The sequence below is a fragment of the Drosophila mojavensis genome, unplaced genomic scaffold (genome assembly GCF_018153725.1).
Source record: "Drosophila mojavensis isolate 15081-1352.22 unplaced genomic scaffold, ASM1815372v1 contig_74, whole genome shotgun sequence".
Classification (NCBI taxonomy): domain Eukaryota; kingdom Metazoa; phylum Arthropoda; class Insecta; order Diptera; family Drosophilidae; genus Drosophila; species Drosophila mojavensis.
In genome coordinates this window covers 4,077,735-4,103,898 of record NW_025318899.1, presented here as the reverse complement: position 1 = coordinate 4,103,898, position 26,164 = coordinate 4,077,735, and the positions used below count along the sequence as shown (strand labels likewise).

Below are 26,164 nucleotides of genomic sequence, written 5' to 3'. Positions count from 1 at the left end.
TATTTTATGAACATATATTTTATTTGTTATATATATTCTATATATAGTACAAGCTCTTAACGTCTATTAAATTATGCAATAAAAGCATAGGGAATAGCTTAACTTAGTTGATTGCTTTGAATATGTCAACGTTTGTGAATTTTTTGTGAGCTGAACATAGAGAGCTATTTCCATATACTTTAATATGTTTATATACATATCTATATAAATATATATATTCATAAAAATGTCACGTCAGCTATAAAACTGAGCGCTGATTAAAAAAAGTAAAAGGAAAACATGGTAGATATATTTTAAACAACTGCTCGAAGTCTAAATACTCTATTAAAAATATTGATAATTTTATAGATAATGATATCTATATCTAATGCAAAAATGTATGAATTCATAAATTGAATACCAAATTATTCTCTCTCTCTCTCTCTCTCTCTCTCTCTCTCTTTCGTAAGCTATACGAACATGTTAAGCTCTTTCAACACATTGAGTAATTGAGAGCTCAGTCTTTGAGCAGCACTCACAAAAAGTACAACAACTGAGCCTGCCTGTCTGATATGCTCATTAGAGTGGTGGCATGTACACCCTATTGTGGGTGGCTATATATACTTTTTTTAAACGCTCCACGTATAAACACAGAAAAAGCAGAAAAATATGCAAAAAATTAAAAGTATAGAGTGAGAGCGAGAGAGAGAGACAGAGGAAAAAAGAAAAGGAAATCAATGCAACGTGCTCATGCATATTAAAATCCTTTATGGAAAGCGAGCACGGCAACCATTAGCTGTGCTTTCGAAAGAGCACAGATTTCGCACAGTTTTCACAGTTTCCACAGCAATTGCTGCATTTGTTTGGCTAACACTCACCTCGGTGGTGAAGAAGCCCAGGTAAGCGGTGCAGCCACCAGCGAGCAGCACATCGCCCACAATATTGCTGATGGATTCGTGCAGGGACTTCGCTGCCTCTGACCAGCGCGTTTTCTCGCCGCCCAAGCCGCCCAACAGTTTTTCCGCTCTGCCATGAAATGAAGCATAGAAAGTTTTTCAAAAATGAAATTTACACGAAAAGTTCGCTTCCAAATGCCGTACCTGTTTAACTTTTTCTCACAGTTATCTATATCGTCCTCGAGTCGCTTCTTCTCACGCGATTTCTCTGCAAAGAAATCGTTGAGCTTCTGCAATTTGTCCAGAATGACCTGCAGCTCGGCTCGCTTGGCATTCAGCTTCTCCATTTGTGAGGACAAATCGCCCTCGGCCTCGGCCAGCGCCGCCTTTTTGGGCATGACGATGCGTGCCACCTTGTCGTAGACATCCATGGCGCGCACCCACCGGCAAATGCCCTCGCAAGCCATGGAAGCAGACCTAATCTTCTCTGGCACAAAATCTCGATCAGCTATATACCTGAAATGAATGAATTAAATATACATATCTATATCAATAAACATACATTCCCTGCCCTACTTTTCTCGTATCTTTTTAATGATGGCCGGTGGTATGTTATCCTTGTCGAAGGTCTTTAGCGACTCGAGGAACTTCATGTCGCTGAGCATGCGCATAGATGGACCCCAATAGTCCTCCACCATATGCCCACTGGGATCTGGTTTACGATCCGGTTTGATGCCCTTGAGCACACAAACCGCCTCCAAGGTTAACTTGACGCCATATGGCGGATTCTTCATGGACTTGACCACGCCAATATCAGCAGGCTTCAACGTGTTCAACGCCTCCAGGGCAGCCTCCATGGCAGGAATAGCCTCTGCTAGATCTGTCTCGCAATCATCTTTGATGGCTTGGGCCGCAGCAGCTGCTTCGTTGGCCGCTGCTTCATCTGCACCCACCACTTCCTTCTTCTTCTCGGCCTCCGCCGTCTCGCGCTCAATATTCACCATAATGCGATCCGTTTCTTCGGACAATATCTTCAACTTTGGCTGCAAGTCGTACAGATTAGTCTGCATTTCGCCCACCTGACTGGCAGCAAAGTCCAACTTCTCCAAGCCAGTGGTGTATCTGTCTCTCAGTCTAGTTATCTCATCGATTTTACGAGCGTAGAATGTGCGGAAGGCTTTCAGCAGCTCTAGATAAGCTGACGGAGTGACATAATTGCGGCGACTCAGCTCCAAGTAACACTTTTCACTGGCTTCCACGACTGACTGATGGAAGTACATGACACAAACGACCAAATCTTGCTCTAACTGTGTCAACTCCCGCTCAACTTCGCCCATTGTCTTACGTTTGTCACCCTCCTCCTCCTGTTGTGGTATCTCTTCCGAAACCCTCGGTGTCTCATCTTGCGGCTTATTTAGATTCATGGATGTCACGAAGTAGGAGCCCACTCGAGAGAGCGCCTCTTCCGGCCAGGGCATATACCAATCAATGGTGCAGCAATTAATCAGCGAGGGATAGACCCGAATGCGCTCCTTAAACGATTCACCTATGGGCGAGAAGGCGAGCGCAATATGCAATTGCTCTCTAATGCGTTCGATATAGTAGGCATACACCTCGCTCGGCAGCGAGTCCAACACTTTGCCCTAGAGTAATGTAGATATGTATGATATCTATATATATATATACAAAGAGGAAGCTGAATAGTTTTAAACTCACCACTTGCTTGGCCACATTGGCCATATTCTCCATGATAGTTGCCTTGTCCTCCAGTTGATACAGATTTGGCAAATCACCTGTATTAAGTATGCCATTGATGTCCTCCACATAGCCCTCATCCGTTGCCTGTGCAAAAGAATAAAAACCAACAAAAAATAACATGTGTCCAGGGAATAGCCTTACTGTCCAATGCAAATCTCTAAGCTTTGTCCTGCTTCATATATGCAGGACTCGCCCACACAGGATGCCCAAATGCAAACTGCAAGTGCAATGGCAATGGCAATGGCGATTGCAACTGCACCTGCACCTGCAGCTGGAGCTGTAACATGCATTTTGCATTCGCTCTAAGTGCCATAGGATTCGATTCTATCCAAAATACTTTACATTGAAATTTTAGAGTTGCAAAGCCCAGAGGCGGAGTCGTCGCCCGAATCCAACTTGTAGGCTCTTGAAGCATTTTAGTGTAATTGTTAATTAATGTGTGCAACGAGATTTGTTTGTCGACGAGTGCGCAAAGAGTGAGAGAGAGAGAGAGAGAGAGAGAGACGGTGGGGAATAAAAGGAAACCTAAATACAGCATTGATTGATTTGCCAGGCAGCTGAATTTGCTCATCGTTTTAATTTGCTCAGGTTGCATGCAAATGTTACCATTGCCAAAACAAAAGGTATACATAATCACTCTTACAACACATCAGGAAAATGCATTGCGTATAATTTCGATTTCTGTGGCTGGAGAACAATAATGGATAAGTAAATTTTATACAAAGGTATCAAACTGACAGAAGCAATCATGAAAAGTAAGTTATAAACGCATAGGATAGGAGAGGAAGACTGAATACCCTTATGCAAAGCAAATATTTATATATAATAAATATATAACTAATATATACTATATTGGTATATCTCATAGGAAACAGTATTTCTATTTTATTACATAAGCTAAACACATTATTTTGGTAACATAAGATACCTGAAGAGTAATACTAGACTCAACTGTTTTTTAATGAAAAGCTCTTCAATTGCTCTGAAGCTATTTTGAGTTGTTTTAATAAGAAAGAGTCCAATTAGAACCGCGCATATTTACTGAGCAGAGTATCCAAACCTCTCTCTTTTCAAATTCTATCGACTGCGACCTTAAGAGACTCAATTTGTAATTTCATCAGATATGGTTTAATCATATTGATTCGAGGTACGGGCCAATAAATTAAGCTTTAATTCGGAGGATTTACTCTACTCGAATCTTGTGTGCAGCGCAAAGGCTCTTCATTCGCCATAATTGATGGGCTGCAGCGCATGCAAATTATTTGGCAATAATCAAGTTACATAGCCCAACAATTAACGTAATTATAAATGTAAATTTTGCCACAAACAATGAGCGCTGTTGCCTGACTGTCTTCTGCTTGGCTTAGATGGAAGCTATACGATGAAATTTGATTTTTGCTGCACAACAAGTGTGTGTGAGTATGTGTGTGTGTGTGAGTATGTGTGTGTGTGTTTGTGTGTGTGTATACCAAGAATATTTTAATTGATTTAGATTAGTATGCATTTGATATTCTACGATCTTTATGGGTTTGTTGTACCCAGCTGACATTGATTTGCGCTTTGTGTAGCTGTCCCAGCGATTTACAACATTATTAAAACGTTTTTTATTGCCCCCCCCCAACTGGTTGTTTTGCTAATTATATGCTGATTATCCACACACATAATGACTCGCTGCTAATGAGTTCGAGCCAAATCTAAGCTCACCTGCGCATCGGAGAATAGAAAAACGGTGTGATTAATATTGAAGCTTGATGCCATCAGTATCTTCTTGAGATCATCGCGCCAATCGGCTAGTGTATATGATTTGGACACCTGCACGGTCATCAGGCGGCAGTCGGCTATGTGAGCAGCCAGGCGACAAGAGCTGCGTCGTCCTGAGCCGCCCATGCCCACCATCAAGATGTTGCCGCGTGGCATTTGCAGCACACGCGAAACTCTACAGAATGGGTAATCATAAAATTTAATCAGAAATATTAAGTTATTAGTATAGGTACTAGTATTACCTGCTAACATGCTCAATGGCAAATCGAAACATGACCAAATCCATCGGCGAGCTAGAGAAGGAATTGTAATCTTGCAGATAGTACTTCATGAGCTTCTCCAGCTTCTGATAGCTGTCGCATTCGTCATAGTACTTGGGCTCCGCATCCGGCTCCATGTAGTTGCCATAGAAGAGATTGCGCAGATCGTTGTCGCTCAACTTTTCGCCCGGTTCAATGCGCTCGGCGAACGCTGATTCGAGCGAGAAACGCAAACAGTTCTTGCACGCATCAATGGCCATAATTAGCAGACGGTCCCGATCCAGCTGGTCGATCAAACTGCAATGGCGACAGCCAGACGGCAATAAATACGAAGTGTCATACAGAAGGTCAATGGAGCAGCATACCGGTCATAAAATACACGATAAGTTTCATGCGCCCACAAACGACCCATCTTTTCCGGATCCGGCATACGCTTTGGCGGCACCATCACAATGCCCTGAAAGACGCGCGTGATATCTCGCAAGGAAAAGGTATAGTGCGACTTGGCCGGCGTGGGCAGAAAGATGCGCATTGCCTCACGATAGACGCTGACCATTGCCTCTGCCAAGCCCTGCAAAAAACCGAGTGCACGGTGACATATATGAATATGTGTGGAGATGCTTGTGCAACAGCAACAGCAACAACAACAACAGCAGCAACGTGAAGAGCGAGGGAGGTAAAGATAGGACATGGCCATTCGAACTTTTTGCAAAATGAAGTTATAAAATTCGCCATTTTAATTTTATTATGCGCCAGCGCCTGGCTGCGAGCCAAAAAGCGTAGCGGACGGACAATTGGACAGAGATTGTCCAAGTCCCGTTGCTGTTATTGTTGTTGTGGGTGGAGAATGTGTATTGTGGAGTGGTGGTACGTACACGCGATAACAGTGCCACCTTCTCGGGATAGCCCTTGGCAAAATGCCATTCACCAATCGTCGTGAATATACGTATGATAGTTGAATCCTCAAAGGAATCCACGGCCACAACGAACATGTGGCGATAGAGACGCGGAAAGATAAAATTGCTGCCGCCCAACGTGCCCATAGCACAGACCAACGACTGAAAGAGAGAGGCAGAGAGAACGAGAGAGATAGACAGATTGGTCAACAGAATTTTATATTTTTTATCGGGAAATGGTTGACAAATAGCTGTCAGTTGGTAGCCACTCACCATATCAATCAGTTCGATTTTGGTGGTATCTATGAGATCCGACCAGTAGCCATGATCCAGCCACGAGCGCAGCAGTTCCAGCGGAGGCTGTGAGCCATACGTATCCTTGGAGGGCATGGCCACATCATCACAAAAGACTATGCACTATGGAAAAATGTTAAGTTAAGTTAGATTGGCTATAATCATCCTATAAAATGAGTATACAAATTCTAAGTCTAGTAATATCTCCCACTTACCTTCTTGCCCAGAGCCGGTCCATAGACGCCCTTGCGTCGTCGATCCAGCTTGCTCATAATTGTATCCTGCACCATTTGAGCCGAGGTGCGTGCCGAGAAATTAATTATATTGATCAGATTTGCATATTTGGGCAGAGCGAGCAAATTGCTAGTTATAATAGCGCTCTTGCCCGTTCCCGTTGGTCCGACAACAAGCAGACTAAATCCTTTGGATATGCAAAAGTCCTGCCAGTAGGATATATAGCCCGTTTCCTTGGTTGGCACAATCAGTTCACTAATTTGAGCATTTTCCGGAAAATGTGCGCTGCCCGATGACGGATCATCGGATGACTTTTGCCAAGTCCACCAATTCTCAGCCTCATCGAAACGATAGTCGAGGAACACTTGCTTCTCGGGGAACATTTGGCCGCGATTCAGTGAGAAATACTTGGGCTTCGGAAAATCCTCATTGGAGCCGTAGATCACCTTACGCAACAGCGAATCGAAGGTACGCTGCCCCGAGCCCGTCAGAGCCGAGCAATAAGCCCACGCGTAGCAGAAGAGAAACATTTGCTGGAACCAGGTCTGATTGAACACCTTGTGCTTCTCCAGAAAGTGCAGAAAGAAGCGTGAGAAAGTCTGGTACTGATAGAGCGGCGATAGCTCCAACATTTGCTTGCATCGTGGCAGAAACTCCAGGGCGGCTGGTATCAGCCACTCCACCATGTCCTCAAAGAGGTTCATATAGATTTCGTTGAGGCCCACAATGTTGATCAGTACATTAGTGAAACTCTTATGGAAGGCGCGCCAGCCGAGCTGCGAGGGCTCCATATAGATCATGCCACAGCGAGAAACGGTGGCCGGTGAAGCTTGCTCCAGATCGGCAGGCTCGAACATCATGTTCATCATCTTGGTCATTTGCATGATTTCGCCGGACATGAGGCACAGCTTCTTATTGTCATCCAGCACGGTATTCAAGTTCTCAATCCAAACCGCATCCACGGGCCCATCGAACATGACCCAGGCACGTTCGGTTTTTGGTCCCTGCACCTGTTCCCGAAACGTTTTGGCCAATACACCGTCCGACCATTCATGAGAGACGGGATCAAAACGCCCATAAAGCTGACCCATGGTAATTGCCTTGGGATTAATAATGCGAAAGACCACCGGATATTCTTTGAGCGTTGCCTCCTCATCAAGTGAAACATTTCGCAGCGTCAGGGCGAGCATCTACATAAAATTGCAATTGCGTTGGACTGGTGTTGAATTATTTAATTCCCCGCTGCGCTCACCTGATAGGCTGTCGTCTTGCCGCCCATGGAGCCGCCCACAATCATCAGGCCGTGACGCACCAGCATCATCTCGTATATCTGCATGATTTTTTCCAAATACCAAGGCGTCGCCTGCAGATTTCTTTCCGCCAGATTAATACGCAGCCACTTGATAATGTCATCGCGCACTGGCTAGAAGCGACAGCAGACAGAAGGTGGTTAAGCAGGTGGTGCAGGCGGCCCAACAGAAGTGTCGTTAAATGGCAAAGGAAAACAGGTGTAAATGAAATATGAAAAATATGCAATGAAATATGCGAACAGAAAAACAGAGAGAACCAGTTGAATGGGCATTTCATTATGAAGGCCCGCAAGGAGTTGCAACTGATGCTTCAACCAGTTGGTGACATGAAAAATCAAATGAGAGATAAGTATACATAAATGTATATATATATATATATCAATAAGTAATTGAGACGGACTTTGGTTAGCATAGATTGATTGGAAGTGATTAAAGTATTTTCTGAGAATTTTTCTAATGTACAGTTCCTTGAATATCGGACAAAATATACATAAAGATGATTTATATGAATATTGATGATTCTTCCTGGAATCTGCATTGAAAGCCTAGGGAAAACTACTATCATCCTATTATTATAGAGAAATTGTGAAGAGCATTCAGTCTTCCACGTGCTGAATTTGCCCATTTTTAATATGGGCTTATTCACGCATCTGTCAGGCAGTTATCGCATTAATTTGCTGTTCTTAACGGCGTCTCTTTCAGCTCATTACACCTGCACTTTATGAATTTCTATGGTAAATTGAAGTAGGAGGCGACTTACCATGGGCAGTTCGACGCCCGGGAAGAGATCCATATAGATGCCAATGAAAAGGGAAATATCTTGTTCGAGGAATTTCGGCAGATTGACATCAACAATGGCGCGCAAAACAATCTGGGGCTCCGGCAGGTCAGCATAAAGGCGACGCAGCGATGCGGATGCCAATAGCACGGATTTCACGGCGCGCATACCTGTTGAAATGAAAGGAGTAGGGAAATGGAGAGAGTGTTGGAGGCGACATCATATTAGCTTGACAGTTATGCGGCATTTTGGCGATGTGCATAACTTAGTCACATTTTTGTCTTTGGTATTTACAATCGATACCTGACTAAACTGAGCGAAGCTTCATTACTGGCGACAAAGCAAAATGCAAAAGTTTTCCAGCTGGACAGAGGCAAACAACAACAACTACAACAATTCAAGCAAGCAGCAACTAAATGTACAAATAGTTTTTATTATTACTTTGCAAAACAACACGCCCACACACATACACGCACACACACATACAGTCAGGCAACATTGTGTGTGTGGCATTTGTCTCTCACACACGCAGTACAAAAGCGCAACTTGCAAGAAAGTTTTTCAATTTAAACTCAAAATAAGATACTGATCAAATGTACTTTGCACATAAACTTGCACAGCAGCCAGCCGGCAATTGCAGTCATCGCACTATGGGGAATTTTGCCGTTTTTCGGGTATTTAGTCATTTTTGCGAAGTATGAAAATTTATAATTTTTTTATGTTAACATCTTAATAAAACTCCAAACTTTAAGGTACTGTACCCAAAATGTTGAATAACAGTCCACTGTTAAGCCTAACAGCTGTTAAAGTCAGCTGTTATCTTCGAAAAGCATTTGCCTTCAGCTTACAATTTGTGTTAGCCGATTTTCAAATCATCGTTATTCAATGACCAGACATTATTTTTGAGAAATTTAAAAAGGATATGAATTTTTAGGGCTTCTACTATGCGTTGGCTTAAAAACCAATTGATGTTTGAACTTATTTTAATCATTTATTGTATAATTAGCAAATGTTGTCAAATTTCATTTCTTGTAAATAAAATTAAACTTTGCAAAGACATATAAAACAGCCACCAGGGCGCACCAGTGTAATTCCAATTGCATGTTATAGAGTAATCAATTGGGATCTTAGTGCCTTTGTCTCAATGTGCACTTTTGCGCACAACCGGCGCAAATCAATTTTTAGCAGGTGACTATGAGCTGACCTGTGTGATATTTGGCTCAATGAAAAAGGCAACTCTAACCAAGAAATAGTAATTGTGATTTTGAAACTAAATAAGACTAATATTGATTCAACTTATAAATGATATTAAAAAAGCAAAAGCCGCTTTTTTTGCCAAAATATAAATTACAAATGGAAGAAATGCAGCAGGAACAAAAACTAGCTGACAACTATGAATGACTGCCTATGACAGCAAATGTTTATAAAAATAATTGTTCATTTGAGGCAGATTATGGAAAGTACTGTTCATCCTGTAGGCTTTTTGGTAAGGAAGCGTCTGATTTGCCCAACCAGGTCTATAAATCAGACTAATTTCATCATGCATGAGAGCATGAGAGCAGAATCCATAATTTCGCTGATGGTTTTTAACAATGGATACATCTGATCAGATTATTTCTTCGGCAAATCTTTAGAAAAGAGTTTGAAAGCATAAAGGTCGCTGTCTAATGAAGTTGTACGTATTGTATTATGTAAAGTTGAAGGCACAATTAAATCAGTTGAAGAACCCGAATTTTTTAGCGGATCAATATTTCTGGCTGATTTGGAACTCGAAACTGAAGAAAACTAATTTCGATTTTATGAAAGTTCGATTGTTTTCAATTAAAATTATTATTTTAAAGTATGAACAAGCAAAATTCTTAAAAAAAAAAAAAAATTTTTAATACAAAATTTTAATAAATTTTTTTTGGGTGGGCGGTGACACGCCCATTTTTCTAAAATATATTTCTGATGGTATACATATTAATAATACAAAAACCGGATCAAAAAATCTGGCTTAGTTTTTAAGTTATTAATTAATACCCGATAATTTGGATTTTTCCCCATAGTGCATCGGCCGGACACATATACACAGATACACACACAGACGCTGGGGCACACGCACAGACATGTTGTAATGTCATATGACATGTTATGTCGTAAAAGCGAGCAATATCTTTGCCTTGAAACAAGAAAGAAAACAGTAGAGAAAAAGTACACACACACATACACACGCACACACATCAGAACATGCCGGATGCAGAATGCAGTAAAATAGCGCAGGACATAGTGCACAGGATGCAGGACAGGCGCAATGTTGTTTGCCTCAAAGTTGGGTTCGCCTGCTTTTCTACCTTATTAGTCAGTTAAAATAGTAGCCCAGCTCATAAAAGACAAAGTAAAAGCTAATGAAATCGGGCAAGAGTTATAGCAAAACATATCAAATTTGAGATGAAGAAAATAAAGAATGAAGAAAAATAGATAAAGAATATTTACATATGTGCGTAGCAATGAAAATTAATTAGAGAGATCGAAATCAAAATGAGGGAGAGAAGCAGAAATAGGTGAATGCTTAATTGATATATGGACATATGGATTGATATACTCATATTATAGATATGTGGATAGTAATCTCTCTCCTGAATATATGTATGCATATAGGAAAGTATAGATAGGTCAATATGTATAGGCAAATATGTATACCATAATCATAATGGGACTGCGAGGACAGCTGCTCCGAGCACAATTTGTAGGCCTGTACAATCTTCTGTGATAGAACACGGGCCGTATCGAAGCCATTGGAGTAGAGTGTTATCTCGCCGATCATCGCATAGTCGGGCACCATCATCGCCACCGTACGGAACAGGACCTTTAAGTTATCCGGCAGCTCTGTGCGGCCAGCGTAGCTAGAGGGAGGGAAGAGAACGATTGAAACGATTCAATAGGCAATGGCCAATCAAATACATCAAAATGCAAGTGCTAATGGCATAAATAGTAAAGCCAGACTAGAGAGCCGAGCAATAACTAGCAATATGAGTGACTGCTTTTAAGGAACGTCTGGCTGAGTGACAAATTGGCAGGCAAAAGACAGGCACAAAAAATCATTTAAAAAATGAGAGTTAGTTATGGAATGCTGAATATTGAATGCCCTTATGGGAAAAATTGTGTGATTGAAAAGGAATTTATAGTTATGAGCAAAATATGGAAGACTTCGTATAAGACTTGTTAATGATATATGGCTGATTAAACTAATTAATTGTGCCAAACTCAGCGACTAGCTATGGATTAGAAGTAGAAGGACAGCTAGAGGCAAGGGATTGAAGAACGAGATCTTTGTATGGCTGAAAGCTCTGGAATATGATTCTACTTTAATAGGAGATAATACACCTCAGAAATGATAATAATAATAATGCGAAATCAGTGGCTATAACTTCTATATAAATATCATAAAATCTAGATTTATAAAAATTTTCTTTAAATGAGGAAGCATAGCTAACAACTGAGCCACAATGCCCGCTGCAAATGCATAAAAAAAGCCAAAACATTCTGGCCAACTAAAAAAAATGAAAGAATAACCAGGAGTTGGGAGCAATGGAAATTAAGACCTTTTTCCGAATGGCAACGCTTTGGCACAGAGTCTGAGTGTCAGTTATGGCCGTTGCGTGTGGTGCTGGCTGGTGGTGCAGTGGTTGGTCGTAGGCCTAATATGCATGTTTGTCGCAGCTGTTTCACATGTATGCCAAAGCAATAAATATCCGCAACCGTATGGGGCACAAAATCTCCAATAACGCAATAACTACCAATATCGTGACCAGGCCCAAAGGCCCGCCATAGCCAGCCAGCCTGCCAGCCAGCCAGCCAGGCAGCCATTGCTAACTAATAGCTCCGGCTACCAGTCGGAGAGTTGCGTCGAGCCGAGTCGCATCGAGCCCTGTCAGAGACACTGTTTTTGCCCACTGGGCATGGTTGTAGATGACATAGGCCGTGTGTCGCAGCTTACAAAGTAACTAAATGCATTTTCAAATGCACAGTGGGAAAAAAAAGCAACGAGAAGGACGATGCGTGAAACCGCAGCTGCTGCTGCCTCTGCTGCTGCTTTTGCTACAGCAACAGCTTCCTGCTTGGTGGTTACTGCTACTCTGGCACTCATCTCACGTGCCACTCACCCAGGATTCATGGTTATGAATATGGTACAAGTTGGATCCAGTTTGAGCATTGTATCCTCGAAAAAGAATTTCACAACCTTGCGTCCAATGGCCCGCTGTATGGTTAGAATCTGTTGCGCCACCACCGACAGCACCTCTAGCTCTATGCGATTGAACTCATCGAAGCAGGCCCAAGCTCCCGACTGTGCAAGGCCCTGAAAAGAAAGAAAGGCAAACAAGAACACATATATAAAAAAAATAGCTCACAGGAAAAGGTTAGGTAGTATACGACTACGAGATACCATGTAAAAGAGCAACAAAAGCATGCAGATGTGCAGAACGAGATAGAGAGAGGGAATTAGAGAGAGTAAGGACGGAAGGAGCGAAGGAAAATGACGGACGTATGAAAAGAAATAAATAGAGATTTAGAGAGCAAGACAAAGATAGAATTAGAGAAAGAAAGAAGTCGAGTGAAAAGAAAAGAAAGACTGAATAAGAAGTGACAGAAACAGATCGAAGGAAATTCTTATTGATCCTTATAAATAGAATGGTGCAAGCAACACCACTCGGCATATCTTTAACTCTTATCCAATGGCTTACAGAGTATTAAAAGAATAGAAAGGCAAACAAGGCCGGGTTCTTAGGTTCTTTAGGGTATGGGCAATGTATAACAAAACGCATGCAGCAGAGAAATGGCAAAAAATGGCCAAAGCAAACAGCAGCATAAACATTATTTTCAGTTGCTCATCGTTCGGTGCTCGTTCACATTCTCGGTTTCGGTTCGATTTTGTTCGGGCTATGTGTACTGGGTGTATTTGTTGTGAGTGAGTGTATGTGTGTGCGGATGTGGGTGTGTATATTTTCCAATGCTTCGACAAACGGCAAAGGCACAAGCATTGCAACATGGTTTACAAATGTAGACGAGTTGTTGCCGCTGCTGCCTGCGTGGGTTGCCCTACGGTATGCGGTTCTGGTCGGTTGGGGTCAGATAGCAAAAGAGTGAATGGACTTGGGGGCCAATGCAGCGCCCTTTGATATGCTTTTCTTTTGCATGTTGCCAATAAATATGTAGCTTTATGCGAAAAAGAGTGAGAGCGGGAGAGAGAGGTTGGGTGAGCGGGAACGGAAGCGTTCTAGAAGTGCTCGTAACATATGCCAACTGACTGTTTGCTGTTGCACAATGGGAAGAAGCAGCAGTAGCAGCAGCAGCAGCAGCAGTAGCAAAGCGCTCTTTAAAGGGATTTTATATGCGCTCATAAATAGGTATTATTTAAGGAAGCGAAAAAAAAAAAAAAAAAAAGAAAACATGTGCTGATAAAGCGGATTTCCATTTAAAGGCGGAAACTGATAAAACTTTGTTAGCAGGCTCTATATATAGGTATTGCTATCTATTTCAATAATACTCCTATTGATCAATAGATCGAACTCTTCTCTCCATTATATTAAGCAGCGCTCTTTGGTCACGCCCACTCCATATGCAACAAGAGGCAACATCGCTGTGTGGCATCAACTATATTCAAAGCTGTTTTACATGCTGTTGCGCGTTTTTTTTTTCGCAGTCGCAATTGTTCCTGCTGTTGTTTCTATTGTGCAATTAGCGCACACAGCAATGTGTGTTTGTGCGTGGGTGTTAGTGTGTGTGTGTGTGTGAGCCTTGTTTGTGCATGTTTTTGTTGTTGTTTGTGTTCAATTCTTGGGCTGGCGTTTGGACACTTTGAACTCTATCAAAGTGGTTTGTTGCCTTTGGCAGCTGCAAGACTCGCGCATTGAAACCAATTTTTTTTCTAACTGTCTCCCTCCCCTCCCTCCCTCTCTCTCTCTTTCTCTGTGTGGTTCTCGCATCCGCTCATAGATTCATAGATATTGAGAAGTTTTGCGCATTCATTGGACAACTGGCCTTTTGTTTTTTGTTTTTGCCTGGTTGGTTGGCAAGAACTTTGGTGAGCTGCCATTGTTGCGGGCATTTTATGGGCATTTCCATTTGTGGAGAGACAAAAATTGTTTTTGGGGCTCGCCATATCTGAGCAGGCATAAATCGAAATCGAAATAGTTTGAATTGTTTGGCAATTGCAAATTATTTTATTGCTTGCAAAATTGTTTTTGTCGACTGCGTGTGGAAAATTTACGACTTCCGAAATATTATGGCTAGAACCAGACAGTCAGACAGACAGCGACAGCTAGAGAGCGGGTGTGCGTCACGCATAGGAGATGGAACTACTTTCTAAAAACTAAGCAACTATTACACTTAAAGCGAATAAATGTCAATAAATGAATAGGCAACAGGCTGACTGGATTCAGCTTAACTTAAGCTTAAATCTAATTAATTAATCTAAATCGAGATTCGAACGCTGAAATTTCAGGTTCTTTGTTGTTGCTGCTGCTTGATTTGCGGCAAAAGTTTGCGATTATTTTCGCATGCAAATTAACGCCAACACACTCAACCCAATTGGATCCCAATTGGAATAGCTAGCAAGAGTAGAAGTGAGAGACCTTTAAACCATTATGCAATTAGGCGTGCTACAGAATTAAGCGATTAGAGCCTCAAACACGCATAAATTTTACTACTACACAACGACAGCACCTACTTAAGATGCGGTCGAATGTGTGTCTGTGTGTGTGCGTCTGTATGTGGGTGCGTGTGTGTAAATATGCGTATGCGGTTAACGACCTGCTAATAAAAATTTGCATAGATTTGAACGCTCACGAAAGCTTTTTAGTCCCACATTCGGCATTATAGTTTGTTCTCGTATAAAGAGACCAACTAGTCGCCATGGCGATTACTTTCACAAACTACCTAATTAGTCAGACCATGGAGCTGCATAAATTTCAATATACAGTCAGCGACTGGCTCCGTTGTGTCTGGATAAAAAGAACGCAAATGTATTTCTACACTGGGAGAAAAGAAGTGTAGGAAAAAAAGCAATTGAATAGATACTCCATCTTGTTATGTTAAATTGGAACTGACGATATATGAAGTGTGTACAAACAGACTAGAAAATACTATACTCGTATATGATTGAAAAATTGTTGGAAAAATAAGAGTATAAATTAATTTTTATATATAAAAAAAATAAATAAATAAATACATATTGCTGAATAAAAATTCTCATTCAAAATGAATATACGAAATTACAATATTTCATCATGTGTAGATGAGACACTAACTAAAAACGCTCTATCTCCTTTCCTTTCTAATTGAGAAAACTAATTCAATTCAAATATTATTTCAATCAAGTACATTTTGTACGTGATTGTTGTTGTCACAAATAAAAGCCTGAAGAGGAGCTAAAAATAAAATCAAAAGCCTCATAAGTAGACAAGCTACTTCTGGCTAATCCGTTTCCACATTTTGCCAAGTGTATGTATAGCTGCACGTGTGTGTATAAGTGTGCGTGTATATTCATATGTGTGGGTGTATACTGAAAGTCATCATTGGTGCGCGTGCCGCTGCCTGGGACAGGTTCTTTGATTAATGTTGTTGACCAACATTGGACCATCAATTAGCAGAAAGACTCGAGCGCACGAGCGTGCGGGACAGACAGCATGTCGCAGTTCTGAGAACTCTCTTAGAAGTGGCAACAGAACCAAAAACATAAAAAATACAAAACAACAAAAACCTGTGGTAGAGAGACAATCAGACACTTACCTTAAAGAACTTGCCCAGGGCTTTGTAGTCCAGGCCATCGGAGCAGTTGAATACGACGCACTTCTTGGCCACAGCCTTGGCCAGATCCTTGCAGGTCTCCGTTTTGCCAGTGCCCGCAGGACCTTCGGGTGCGCCGCCCAAACATAACTTCAAGGCGCCCATCAAAGTGCTGAACAAAACGGGGAATTAGAAAAGAGGTTTTTCAGCTAGTCACATGTGTATGTGGGTGTGTGGGTGGCTGTGAACGTATGATGTGTGGTTGGCTGGTGCGGCATGTGCTGCACAGAAGGCAACATGCCAAAGTATGTTTTTAATATCTGTTTTGCATTTTTTCGCATTTCTCGTTGCTGCAGCTTAAAAAATTGTCATTTATGGGCATTTTTGCTTTAGCTGTGGTTGTTGCTATTGTTGTTGGTGTTGCCAGTTTTTATGCCCTACACTCATAAAAAGCATTTGCAAAAAACAAGGGTATAATAAAGCTGTGCAAATGTTTGTGACAAATAGAAAAGGAGATCTTTGTGCCTATAAAATGTGAACGGTCGGTTCTAAAGTGAAATCGTTTGACTATAAATAGGAGGGATAATGATGTTGATTAGTGGAGATAGAGAGTAGAGAGTAGAGAGTAGAGAGTAGAGAGTAGAGAGTAGAGAGTAGAGAGTAGAGAGTAGAGAGTAGAGAGTAGAGTAGAGAGTAGAGAGAGAGTAGAGAGTAGAGAGTAGAGAGTAGAGTGAGAGTAGAGAGTAGAGAGTAGAGAGTAGAGAGTAGAGAGTGAGAGTGAGAGTGAGAGAGTAGAGAGAGTAGAGAGTAGAGAGTAGAGAGTAGAGAGTAGAGAGTAGAGAGTAGAGAGCAGAGAGTTGCCTCAGTTGAATTAGTAGAGCATCAATGCAGTCATAGCTGAACTCTCTATAGGGTATTTAAGCTTTCAAATGACAAAGGCCTTCTACTCAGTTTTATATTTTTGCTTCATTTTTGCCTTTGCAAGTTCATATTTTTATCATATTGGCAGCGCAGCCAGCTTCGCGTTGCTTGGCTGTATATTTTTTAGCATTTCCGGTCTGGTCATACAAATATCTATACTTTCCTTTTTTGTTCGCTTTAACTATGTTTGTGTGTATGTGTGTGTGTGTGTGCGTTGTGTGTGTGTGAAAAACTGTCCAACATTGATTTATTTGTTTAATATAAAAGTTTTATCGGAAACCCCATTAAAATGTCCTTTCTGCCAGCTTGCCAGCAACGGGCTGGCTCTCGCCTGCTGCTGTTGTTGTTGTTGTCGTTTGCGTTTGTCGCAAGCTTAAATAACAACAACAAGAACAGCAACAAAAAGGCTTTCAGCTCTTTTTGCGTATTTTGTTGAAAAATGAAAATAAATTTAAAATGCAGTGAAATAAAATAAATATTTTTCCAATAAACGTTGCCTTTCATGACTTTTAGAGCGACGAGAGAAGCAGCCAATGGCTCAGCTGCTTTGCAAACGTTTTGTCAATTAAAATCTGCAGGTGTGTGTGTGTGTGTGTGTGTGTGTGTGAAGAGTATGTGTGTAGATAATTTTTGTTACCCACCGATAGCAACGATCCGTGAGAGGCGTAACAACCAAGCGTGGCAAATTGCCAAGGTATTCCATGCCATATTTAACGTCCGTAACAACCATGCTAACGCACATCCAATCCTCGTTCTCTGTGAAAACACATGGCCAGAAAGTAAATTAAAAATGAAAGAATTTGACAGGGATCTAACTGCCACTCACTCTCGTTGACCTTCCAATAGTAGCGCAGCTGTGACATCCAATCAAAGTCCTGCATGCTAGTTATGCGCATATCCACCAGATACTTGACAACATCACGAGCTGTTAGATTAGGAGGAATTTGATTTAGTTTATTTAAAAGATACCCTACGAAATAGTTGACTAACCATGCACATCCAGCACAATGAGCGCTTCCACAGCAATACGCACGCCAGTCTGAAGATCTGTGCGGACGAGTCGCACAAGGTCTCCAATTTGTAAATTGGACTTCTCCAAATATGACGGCAGAAATTTCTTCTCGATGGCTTCCTCCACCTGGTGAATGTAAATAGCCGGAGAGCATAAAGTGCATAAAAAATGTGGCAGGTGGGCAAATAAATGGCAAAATATGATTTTCAATTTTGTGAGAAACACGCGCAAAGCCCAGCAGGGAAAAGCGCGCAAGCACAAAGAGCTTCGAAGCCAGCGCGGCTAATCGCACTGTCAGAGACAGAGTGACAGACGTGCAGATAGACAGACAGAGAGACAGTGAATGAGAGAAAAAGGGTGAGAGGGAGTAGAGAGTACTACAGACAACTACTGCTGGCACAGGAGCTGTGGCTCTTTCGCCTTTGTGCGGCGGTTTGCTTTTTGCGGTTGAAATGGATTAAAGCAAAAGTTGTTTGCTTACCTCTAAGGTCCAGGCGGCGCAGGATATGCCGAGGACTACTTGTCCGGGCCATGATACGACCCAGGAAATACGATCGACAAGGGTATAATCCTCCCAAGATTCCTTCATTTGTTCCAGCACGCTATCCAGCATAACATACTCTACCTCCTTTAGCCAAATCTCCACCAAGCCCTGTGTTAAGAATAAAATTTAGTAGGAATATATTAGTCATTTGAAAACTCTTATACGTTTGCCGCTTGTGGATTGATTTTGCGCACTAGACTGACGCGCTCATCCTCATCGCTGATCATGTGCGTGATCTCCATATTGTCATCGAACGTCAGAGTGCCGATCTGGAAGTATTTGAGAGCTATTATCACGATCATGTGCATGAAGAGAGTGAGGCCTTACACCCTCGAAACATTTGCGTAAATGTGGCTGCACGCGCATGGGATCCTTCGTCTCGGAGAGTATTTCGAGCAGTTCATCGTTGGACAGGAAGAAGAAACGGGCAAAGAACAAACGTTTCTGCTCCAAATACGTGTTCAAGCCCTTCTGCACCGTTTCGAGATCCTCAATAGCCTTGGTAAATATCTCAAGCATGTTGGGATATTCGGTGGCCACCATCACATGTTGATCCTTCAGCGTATTCTTCATAATGCGACGCCAGACCTTGTCCACAGCTTTGAAGTTTCGGCCTTCCAGCGGCATTTGACGCATAATATCCTCTGAGCTGAAAATGGGCTCCAAGTACATCCAAGTGACCTGGACATTTGTCCACGCATCAATAATATTCTGGACCAGCAGCAATCGCTCCTCCCAGTCATCCGCCTTGGAGCCGAGGGCGACAATGAACGGCGAACGTTTCATAGCCTGCGTGCGCATAATGTGATCGTCCAGCTGCGTCTGTATATCATCTATGGAGGCCAGCAGATGGGTATCGGAGTCGCGATACTGCAGCACATCGAACATAACGTCGCGCCAATCATTTTGCATGTTCTTCAGGCCCATATTCAAATCGTACTCCTTGCCCGCCGCATTCGTGATCTCCTCCAGCTCGGGCAATATGCTCATGATATCCGCATCAATCATGTCCTTCAGCGTTGGGTAGAGGCGCGGATTTATCTGACGGCCCAAAATCGCAGAAATTTTATCCCAATGCCGTTTCTCTAGGCCATGACGGCAGATGGAGTCCAACACGGGCAAATAAACGCGGAACTTTTCAATTTTGATGCGTATCTGCTCGGCGACGCGTTTGGCAACCGGATTGTAGGACAACTGGCGCGACAGCTTGTGCATAATCTGGTTGAGGATAATGATGAACGAAATGATGATTAGGGAGGGGCTGAGAGAAACGCGCAGAGTCAAGTGTCATGAGAATGTGTGTGGGAATGCGTGTATGTGTGTATGCTTAAAGCCAGCTAGAAATGCGGTTCCCTCATGCGTCGGCTAAGCCGACTTAATGGGCGCTAAGACCCAAGCGACTAGATTTATAGACACTGCTCATAAAGCTCAAAACTTTATTAAAGAATTTAGTTCATGTTAAAGATTGGCTTAGATTTTGCTTAGAATTAGGAACTATAGTAAAGTTATTAAACGATGAACAGAGTCTTTTCGCAGTCGGCTACAGCCGTCTGAGTTTCTTTCAGCTACTAATGCTACGCCTAAAAAAATTCAATTCGGCTGCCGATGCCTTTGCAGCTTTGAGGCAACGTCATTTTTTTAGGGCAACCCGGCTAGTACACCCACCTACCCTAAGTTGCCGTCAAATATGTTGGCATTTTTTCGTTGCATACTTTTCAGCTGGCCCGGCAGCAGGCCTGAGGTTTTTAGTTGAATTTCAACTGCAGTAGCATTGACTTACGAACCAGGAGACACATGGACGCAACAGACATGAACGGAAGAGCTATGCATAGCTGGCCAGAAATCCGACAGAACAGCTCAAACTTTGCAACCATTGTGCAGTAGTAGTTGCTGCTGCCTTTACTGCTCGGCGCTCAGTTTTTATTTCCGCCTGGCACTGACTGCGCAATGACAACTTCAACTTCCGATTCCGACTTCCAACTACTTACCTTGTACATGGACTCGATCTGCTCCCGCACGCCATCCGCATTAAGGCATTCGAAGCGCTCGAACATCCTGGCAAAAGATGTAAATAGAAATATACAAAACTGGAGTAAAAGCAAAAGCAAAAGCAAAAGAAAAAAAGCAAAAAAAAAAAAAAACGAAAAAATGCTGCCAGCAGAAGTTTTTGTGACACAGCAACAACTTGAACAACAACAACAACTCAAAATCTGGCTATTTTCCGCTGCACTTGAAGTCAACTTTTCTGCTGGCATTTGCATTGCGGATTTGCCCAGCAGCAGGTTGCTTAGTCCTGCCTGTCAGACTGTCCGCCCGGCAGGCACTTCAATTTCAAATATTTTGTCATTTGCGACAAGTGCCCCAAAATGAAGGGACCAAAAGAGGTGCTCAGCTTGAGACTATGTCTCGTTGTCTCAAATAATTGCAAACAATTTTCGTTTTCCTTTTTTGTTTTTTTTTTTTTTGGCAGTTAACATTGCTTACCAAATGAGATAATCCTTTTCAAATTCGTACGAGGTCTTCCATAGTTTTTCAATTGGTTCCATTTTCTCAATGATTTCGGCCAGCAGCGGAAAGGCAGAGACATCAATTTGCAACAGTGTCTCCTCCACATTAATGTTCTTCGCCTCACGACTCAGATTCTGCCCAACGAACAATCAGGATTAGTTGGGCAAATACAAATCCTGCTCAGTACTTACCTCGATGGTGGTGAAGAGCTCATCAACTGTATCGACACGCTCCTTGAGATCATCTAGGGTGAGGACTTCACGCATTTCTTTTATGCGGAAACCATCCATTGTGCGCTTCTCCTGAATAAGCAACTTCTCGAAGAGCAAACGTCTATCTCTATCGTGTGGATATGGGATAAAAAATATATTTAATATTATGAAATGAACTTTTACTACTACAGTACTATAGCAGTTTAATAATTCAATCAGTCAATCAATAAATCCCATTCCATCTCCATCATATGTAGAATTGTAACTTACCTCAATGCCTGCTCCAGGTTGTCCCGCACCACAGACAAGCGTGCGGCACTCAGATCGAGGACCTCTTCAAGTTCGCCGGGCAGTATAAATGTGCGGGAATTCAGATGAATTTCATCGCCTGTTGGATAAGTGGAATCAAGTGTTGATTTCGGCTTGTACTCTCTCCCTCTCTCTCTATCTCTTCGTTTCAGTCTCTTCCCTTCAATCTTTTCATGTGCTGTGCATGTTCTTAATTAACTGCGCTTAACTCTTAATTAATTGGCTACGCGCGTTTTTCGGGCAAACTAATTAATTATGTGTACTACGAGTATCTTTGATGGCCACCTGCCACCGCCACTCCCTTTCGACAAGCTCACAATCTACCCTGCTGACAAGTTTGGCTACATCGCCTCGCATTTTGGTGTGACAAAAGCCACATTCAAATGGACCGAGGGGCGGAAGAGCTGAGAGATGACTTGATGCACACATTGTAGCTATTTGAAAGATACACACGACACTTGACGATAAATCGCAATTGTCTATCTAGGCAACTTCTCTATGTGTGCTCGAGTGTGTGTGTGTGTGTGTGCGCGCGCTAGGGTAGCTTTGTCTGCATTTGTCGGTTGTCAAAGCAACTTTCACACATTCATGAATTTGTTGAGCTCATTAAGCTGCATTTTCGGGGGTTTAACGCAGCTCAATGTTTGGTGTCTCACCGCAAGTAATTATAAAACCAATTAGTAGACTCAGCTTGTTAGTTGAGGTTAATTATGTTAAGCTGCCCCTTCATCATCATCGTCTCCCTTTTCCATCAACCTAGTGCAAACACACACATAGTTACACACACAGCAGGAACTGTCTAAAACAAACTAACGCTCTGAATGGCATGCCAGGGCAATGCACATGCCACTTGCTGCCAGCTGCACAAACACCTAAAACTTTTAGCGACCCCCACCACGTCCCTACCTGACCTGTCTACCTGTTCATACAGTTATCATCATCATCATCATCATCATCATCATCATCATCCTTACTTACTGGTCAGATATGAATGTGTCAGCAGAAATATGACGCGTTTCAACACGAGCTTGATCTCATCTTTGATGGCAAATATTCTCATCTCACGGCATTCGGCTATATAGTTTTGCAGTGCAACTACCTCGGGTGTTTCCTCTGGACGTTCGCCCGCCTTCATCGACATTTCTTCGAGCTCCTCGCATATGCTGAGGGAACACAAAAAAAATGAGAATGAATGAGGTGCATATTAAAAGTTAGAAAAAGTAAATATTTAGACGGCGCGAATGCACTTGAAGAAAAAGTCAACATCAAAGCTTAACAAACTTGAAGACTGATATCGGAAATTTATAATTAATATACAACTAAATATCTATAATATATGTATATATGAACTGATTACTGATTATTGGAGTTTATTAAATATTTTATCTTGAGGTGACATCATCTCAATTGCCTTACTTACGCGCGATTCTCGTTGATGTTGAGTGCTCGGTAAAAATCGATTATGAAATCGTAGATATTTCTCACATACAGCCGCAGCGATTCTTTAACGTGTCGATTATCCAACAGGAACAAATTTAACGGTATGAAATCACGCAGATAATAGGTCGTATCGGTGATGGCATTCAATTTTTTCATTAATTCCTGTACAACCTGTTGGAGAGAGTGAAGTGAGTCAACGGATGCGATTGCCATGCACTCGCTCATTGTAAATGAATATGCATTTAACAACAAAATAAAAATGCGTTGATAAATTTATGACTGTATTGCTGAGAATGTGTTGGTATGTGCGCGTCGGTGTTTACTAATAACAGAATCAGTTACAGAAACTATTTTGTACTCTTACAAATAGTTATATAGTATGAATATGCCAAAGGACTTATAGTATCTTAAACTGATATATTTAAACAGATATTAAAAGTAGTTATTATTTTATTATATTCTCATTTCTATCGTTTCTCATTACAAGCTCCCTCTCTGCCAAGTTTACATAAAATACCTGTACAAATTAATATACCACGAGTAGTTGGTGCCCTATTGTTCATTTATTTTAAGCACACATATTTATGCAATATTAAAACTTTCCTTTTTCATATTTCAGCATACGGCATACTTTCCTGCAAAGTAAGTGCTACGAATATATTTTACATTTATTACTATAATTGTGTTGAAATATGTTTCATATATGGCTTATAGTCTAGCCTGTTGCATACAGTTGCACAACTTGATAGTACCCTTTTTTCAACACACATTTTATGTGAGTGCAGAGGGTATATATACATGATGAAGCAGAGAGGCAAGCCTGCATTACATGCATGAAAAACTGAAGCTGCGCATTGGCAATCGGAAGCAATTTTTATTTTAAATAAATTGCGCAAAAAAAAAATTAAAATAAAAAAACTGTTAAATGGTAAAATTGTCGTGCTGCATTCAGCTTAATGAATGTGAACTGCAAATGGCCGGCCAGAATGGGTTAATTGAGTGCCCCACGTATCTATATAAATGTATATGGTTTTATATGACTGTAAATGTTGTTAATGTGCAGCGATCTAACCAAATATTTTATGCATAGCAATTGACATGGCAAGTTTTGCTTTCGTGCACTCAATAGTCTGTCTACGAATTAGCAAATCGAACAAAGTTTAATTAACAATGCCAAATTAATGCTCTGAGCTTTGTACCACAGCTAGCATCAACTATGCAAAGGTCGAGAACTGTGTACTCGAAAGAGAAGTGGTATAGAAATGGTGTGCCAGACTACCTAGATACTCAATGTAAGTTGAATAGTAGAGATATACATATATTATAATATTCTAGCTGAAATGATCTTGCCTTATAGATACAGAGAGTTGCTAAAGATATACTCATATCTCTATAATAAACTTATATTAAAGACTCATTGCGTAATTTATCTAGAACATATGGCTAGTTTTCTGCATACCCTATCAAATCGAATAGGTAGCGCATCGCCTTCACAGGCAATGCGTAGCAGTTACAAACACACCGAGTCAACTGTTTGTTATGCCAGGTAAATTGTTCAATTACACAAATTGCCCGTCAGTTCTTCCGCTCTTCAGTCTGTCCGGCGTCTGCCGCTTAGTCAAACTGTCTGTCAGCAGTTTATTAATATTGCATAATGAAATTTTATGTTAATTCTACGCATCATTGCGTATAATCAAATCGAAATAAATAATTAAATTCATTTTAAGGCGAGACGCAGCCAAATGCCCTAAGGCCTTTACGAGTATGCCAAATGTGAGGGATGCAACGCAAGCCCATCTAATAACAAGTGCACACGCACGCACACACACATACATATTTAAAAACTTTATTAACTGCACATGTCATACGCACCACCAAATCGGGCAAGGTATTATCCGTCCATATCTTCTCCACCATTGGCATTATCATCTTTTTGAACAATCCATAGTAATATTTATAGATGGGCTTTAGGTAGACATTAATACCACGCCAATTGACCTTCACAATTTCCTCAACTTTATTGCATAGTGTTATGAAATCCACGTGATCCTCGTCAATGCAATTTAAGGTGCCATAATCCTCGGCTAAAATTTTTGAAGGAAAATGACTGATATAGAAAATATAACGCTATAGCATCCTTCCACTTACCTCCACCAGTCATAACACATTCGAGACGTGGTATATCATAGCCCACGGCTAAAATGTTTTTAAAGATGTCTCTTATAATGGCCGGCAGCTCTATCATATATGGATAGATATAGAGTTTGCTAGCGTTGCTTATTTCGAACATAGCCACGTCATCGATGTCGGGCACCTTTTTCACAAAAAATATTTGAAATATATATATATATATATACAAAATTATATAGATTTATTGGTCTTTCACTTACAATTTCTATAACCGGACCCACTTGTTGTCCCGGCTGTAAAAAGGGATCCGCATCATCGGCATCGAATACATAAATATTTTCATCAGCCCGTATACCGGGTCCAACTTCGATGGGCTCGTTATCAAAGTGAGCGCCCACGACGGAGACAGTGAGCGCCATCAAAGGTCGACGCTGCAGCTTCTTATCAAACATGGAATACTGATCGATATTATTGCCCTGCTTATAGCCACACAACACTTTGAATAGATAGGCCAAACTCTTATTGATCAAACTCTCCAGATGTCGCGACATCAGTGCGTGAACGCATTTAAATAGCGTCTCTGCACGTCCCCCATACTTGCCCGTCATGGGCACCATATCTTTCCAGCTATTACGCATGAGATCCATCAGATCTGCACAGCGTGGCAGCCAATCATTGATCAGAAGCTGCAATGGAAAGAGTTACGATATGTGGATATAGAAAAATGTTTATGTAAATCAGATAAGATGAGTTAAATTCATCCTTTTATCCTCCGTGTATAGTAAGGAAATCGAACTGAGACATTCTCTTTACATATAATCTTGCCTTACTCACATCTTTAATCTGAGCACAGCTATCCCGGACAAAGTCCTGCACCACGTCCGCATCCAAAGGTCGTTGGCTGAGCAACAATTTGGACAAATCGACAATGACCAAATCTCCGTAGAGCTGATGCCAAAGCAGATTCAAAGCTTGCACCGTAGGATGCGTAATCATAAGCATCTCTCCAATGCGGCTCCTGGCAAGCAACAGACGTGATCTCCACGGCACAGGCGAGGTGATAGTTAAAATAGGAAATTCTGGCGGTTCCGGCTCCAGCTGTAGACGCTTACGTTCCATATTGGATCTGTAAAAAATAGTTGTATCTAAGAAACT

General features: G+C 41.6%; 2 protein-coding genes across 2 annotated transcripts in view; one reads left to right on the top strand and one right to left on the bottom strand.

Moving 5' to 3' along the window:
* The window catches only part of LOC6581369, an 82,454-nt gene that overhangs the window by 24,031 nt on the left and 32,259 nt on the right, over positions 1-26,164 (top strand). The window lies entirely within an intron of this gene.
* LOC6581371 (dynein axonemal heavy chain 3) overlaps positions 1-26,164 on the bottom strand; it is a 38,296-nt gene that overhangs the window by 6,917 nt on the left and 5,215 nt on the right. The window contains exons 10-40 of the mRNA XM_002007070.4: positions 25,844-26,135; positions 25,270-25,695; positions 25,028-25,193; positions 24,752-24,963; positions 22,860-23,050; positions 22,418-22,602; positions 21,401-21,518; positions 21,110-21,257; positions 20,895-21,052; positions 20,399-20,465; positions 18,738-19,628; positions 18,575-18,679; positions 18,348-18,518; positions 17,845-17,992; positions 17,681-17,779; positions 17,496-17,610; positions 15,937-16,105; positions 12,312-12,505; positions 10,849-11,051; positions 8,149-8,336; positions 7,331-7,501; positions 6,060-7,268; positions 5,824-5,967; positions 5,530-5,712; positions 5,020-5,225; positions 4,637-4,951; positions 4,338-4,569; positions 2,592-2,717; positions 1,452-2,518; positions 1,080-1,391; positions 858-1,005 (exon numbers count right to left, since the gene is read on the bottom strand). Of these exons, the coding sequence (XP_002007106.3) occupies positions 858-1,005; positions 1,080-1,391; positions 1,452-2,518; positions 2,592-2,717; positions 4,338-4,569; positions 4,637-4,951; positions 5,020-5,225; positions 5,530-5,712; positions 5,824-5,967; positions 6,060-7,268; positions 7,331-7,501; positions 8,149-8,336; positions 10,849-11,051; positions 12,312-12,505; positions 15,937-16,105; positions 17,496-17,610; positions 17,681-17,779; positions 17,845-17,992; positions 18,348-18,518; positions 18,575-18,679; positions 18,738-19,628; positions 20,399-20,465; positions 20,895-21,052; positions 21,110-21,257; positions 21,401-21,518; positions 22,418-22,602; positions 22,860-23,050; positions 24,752-24,963; positions 25,028-25,193; positions 25,270-25,695; positions 25,844-26,135 (8,359 nt within the window). The remainder of the gene's footprint in view (positions 1-857; positions 1,006-1,079; positions 1,392-1,451; positions 2,519-2,591; positions 2,718-4,337; positions 4,570-4,636; positions 4,952-5,019; positions 5,226-5,529; positions 5,713-5,823; positions 5,968-6,059; positions 7,269-7,330; positions 7,502-8,148; positions 8,337-10,848; positions 11,052-12,311; positions 12,506-15,936; positions 16,106-17,495; positions 17,611-17,680; positions 17,780-17,844; positions 17,993-18,347; positions 18,519-18,574; positions 18,680-18,737; positions 19,629-20,398; positions 20,466-20,894; positions 21,053-21,109; positions 21,258-21,400; positions 21,519-22,417; positions 22,603-22,859; positions 23,051-24,751; positions 24,964-25,027; positions 25,194-25,269; positions 25,696-25,843; positions 26,136-26,164) is intronic.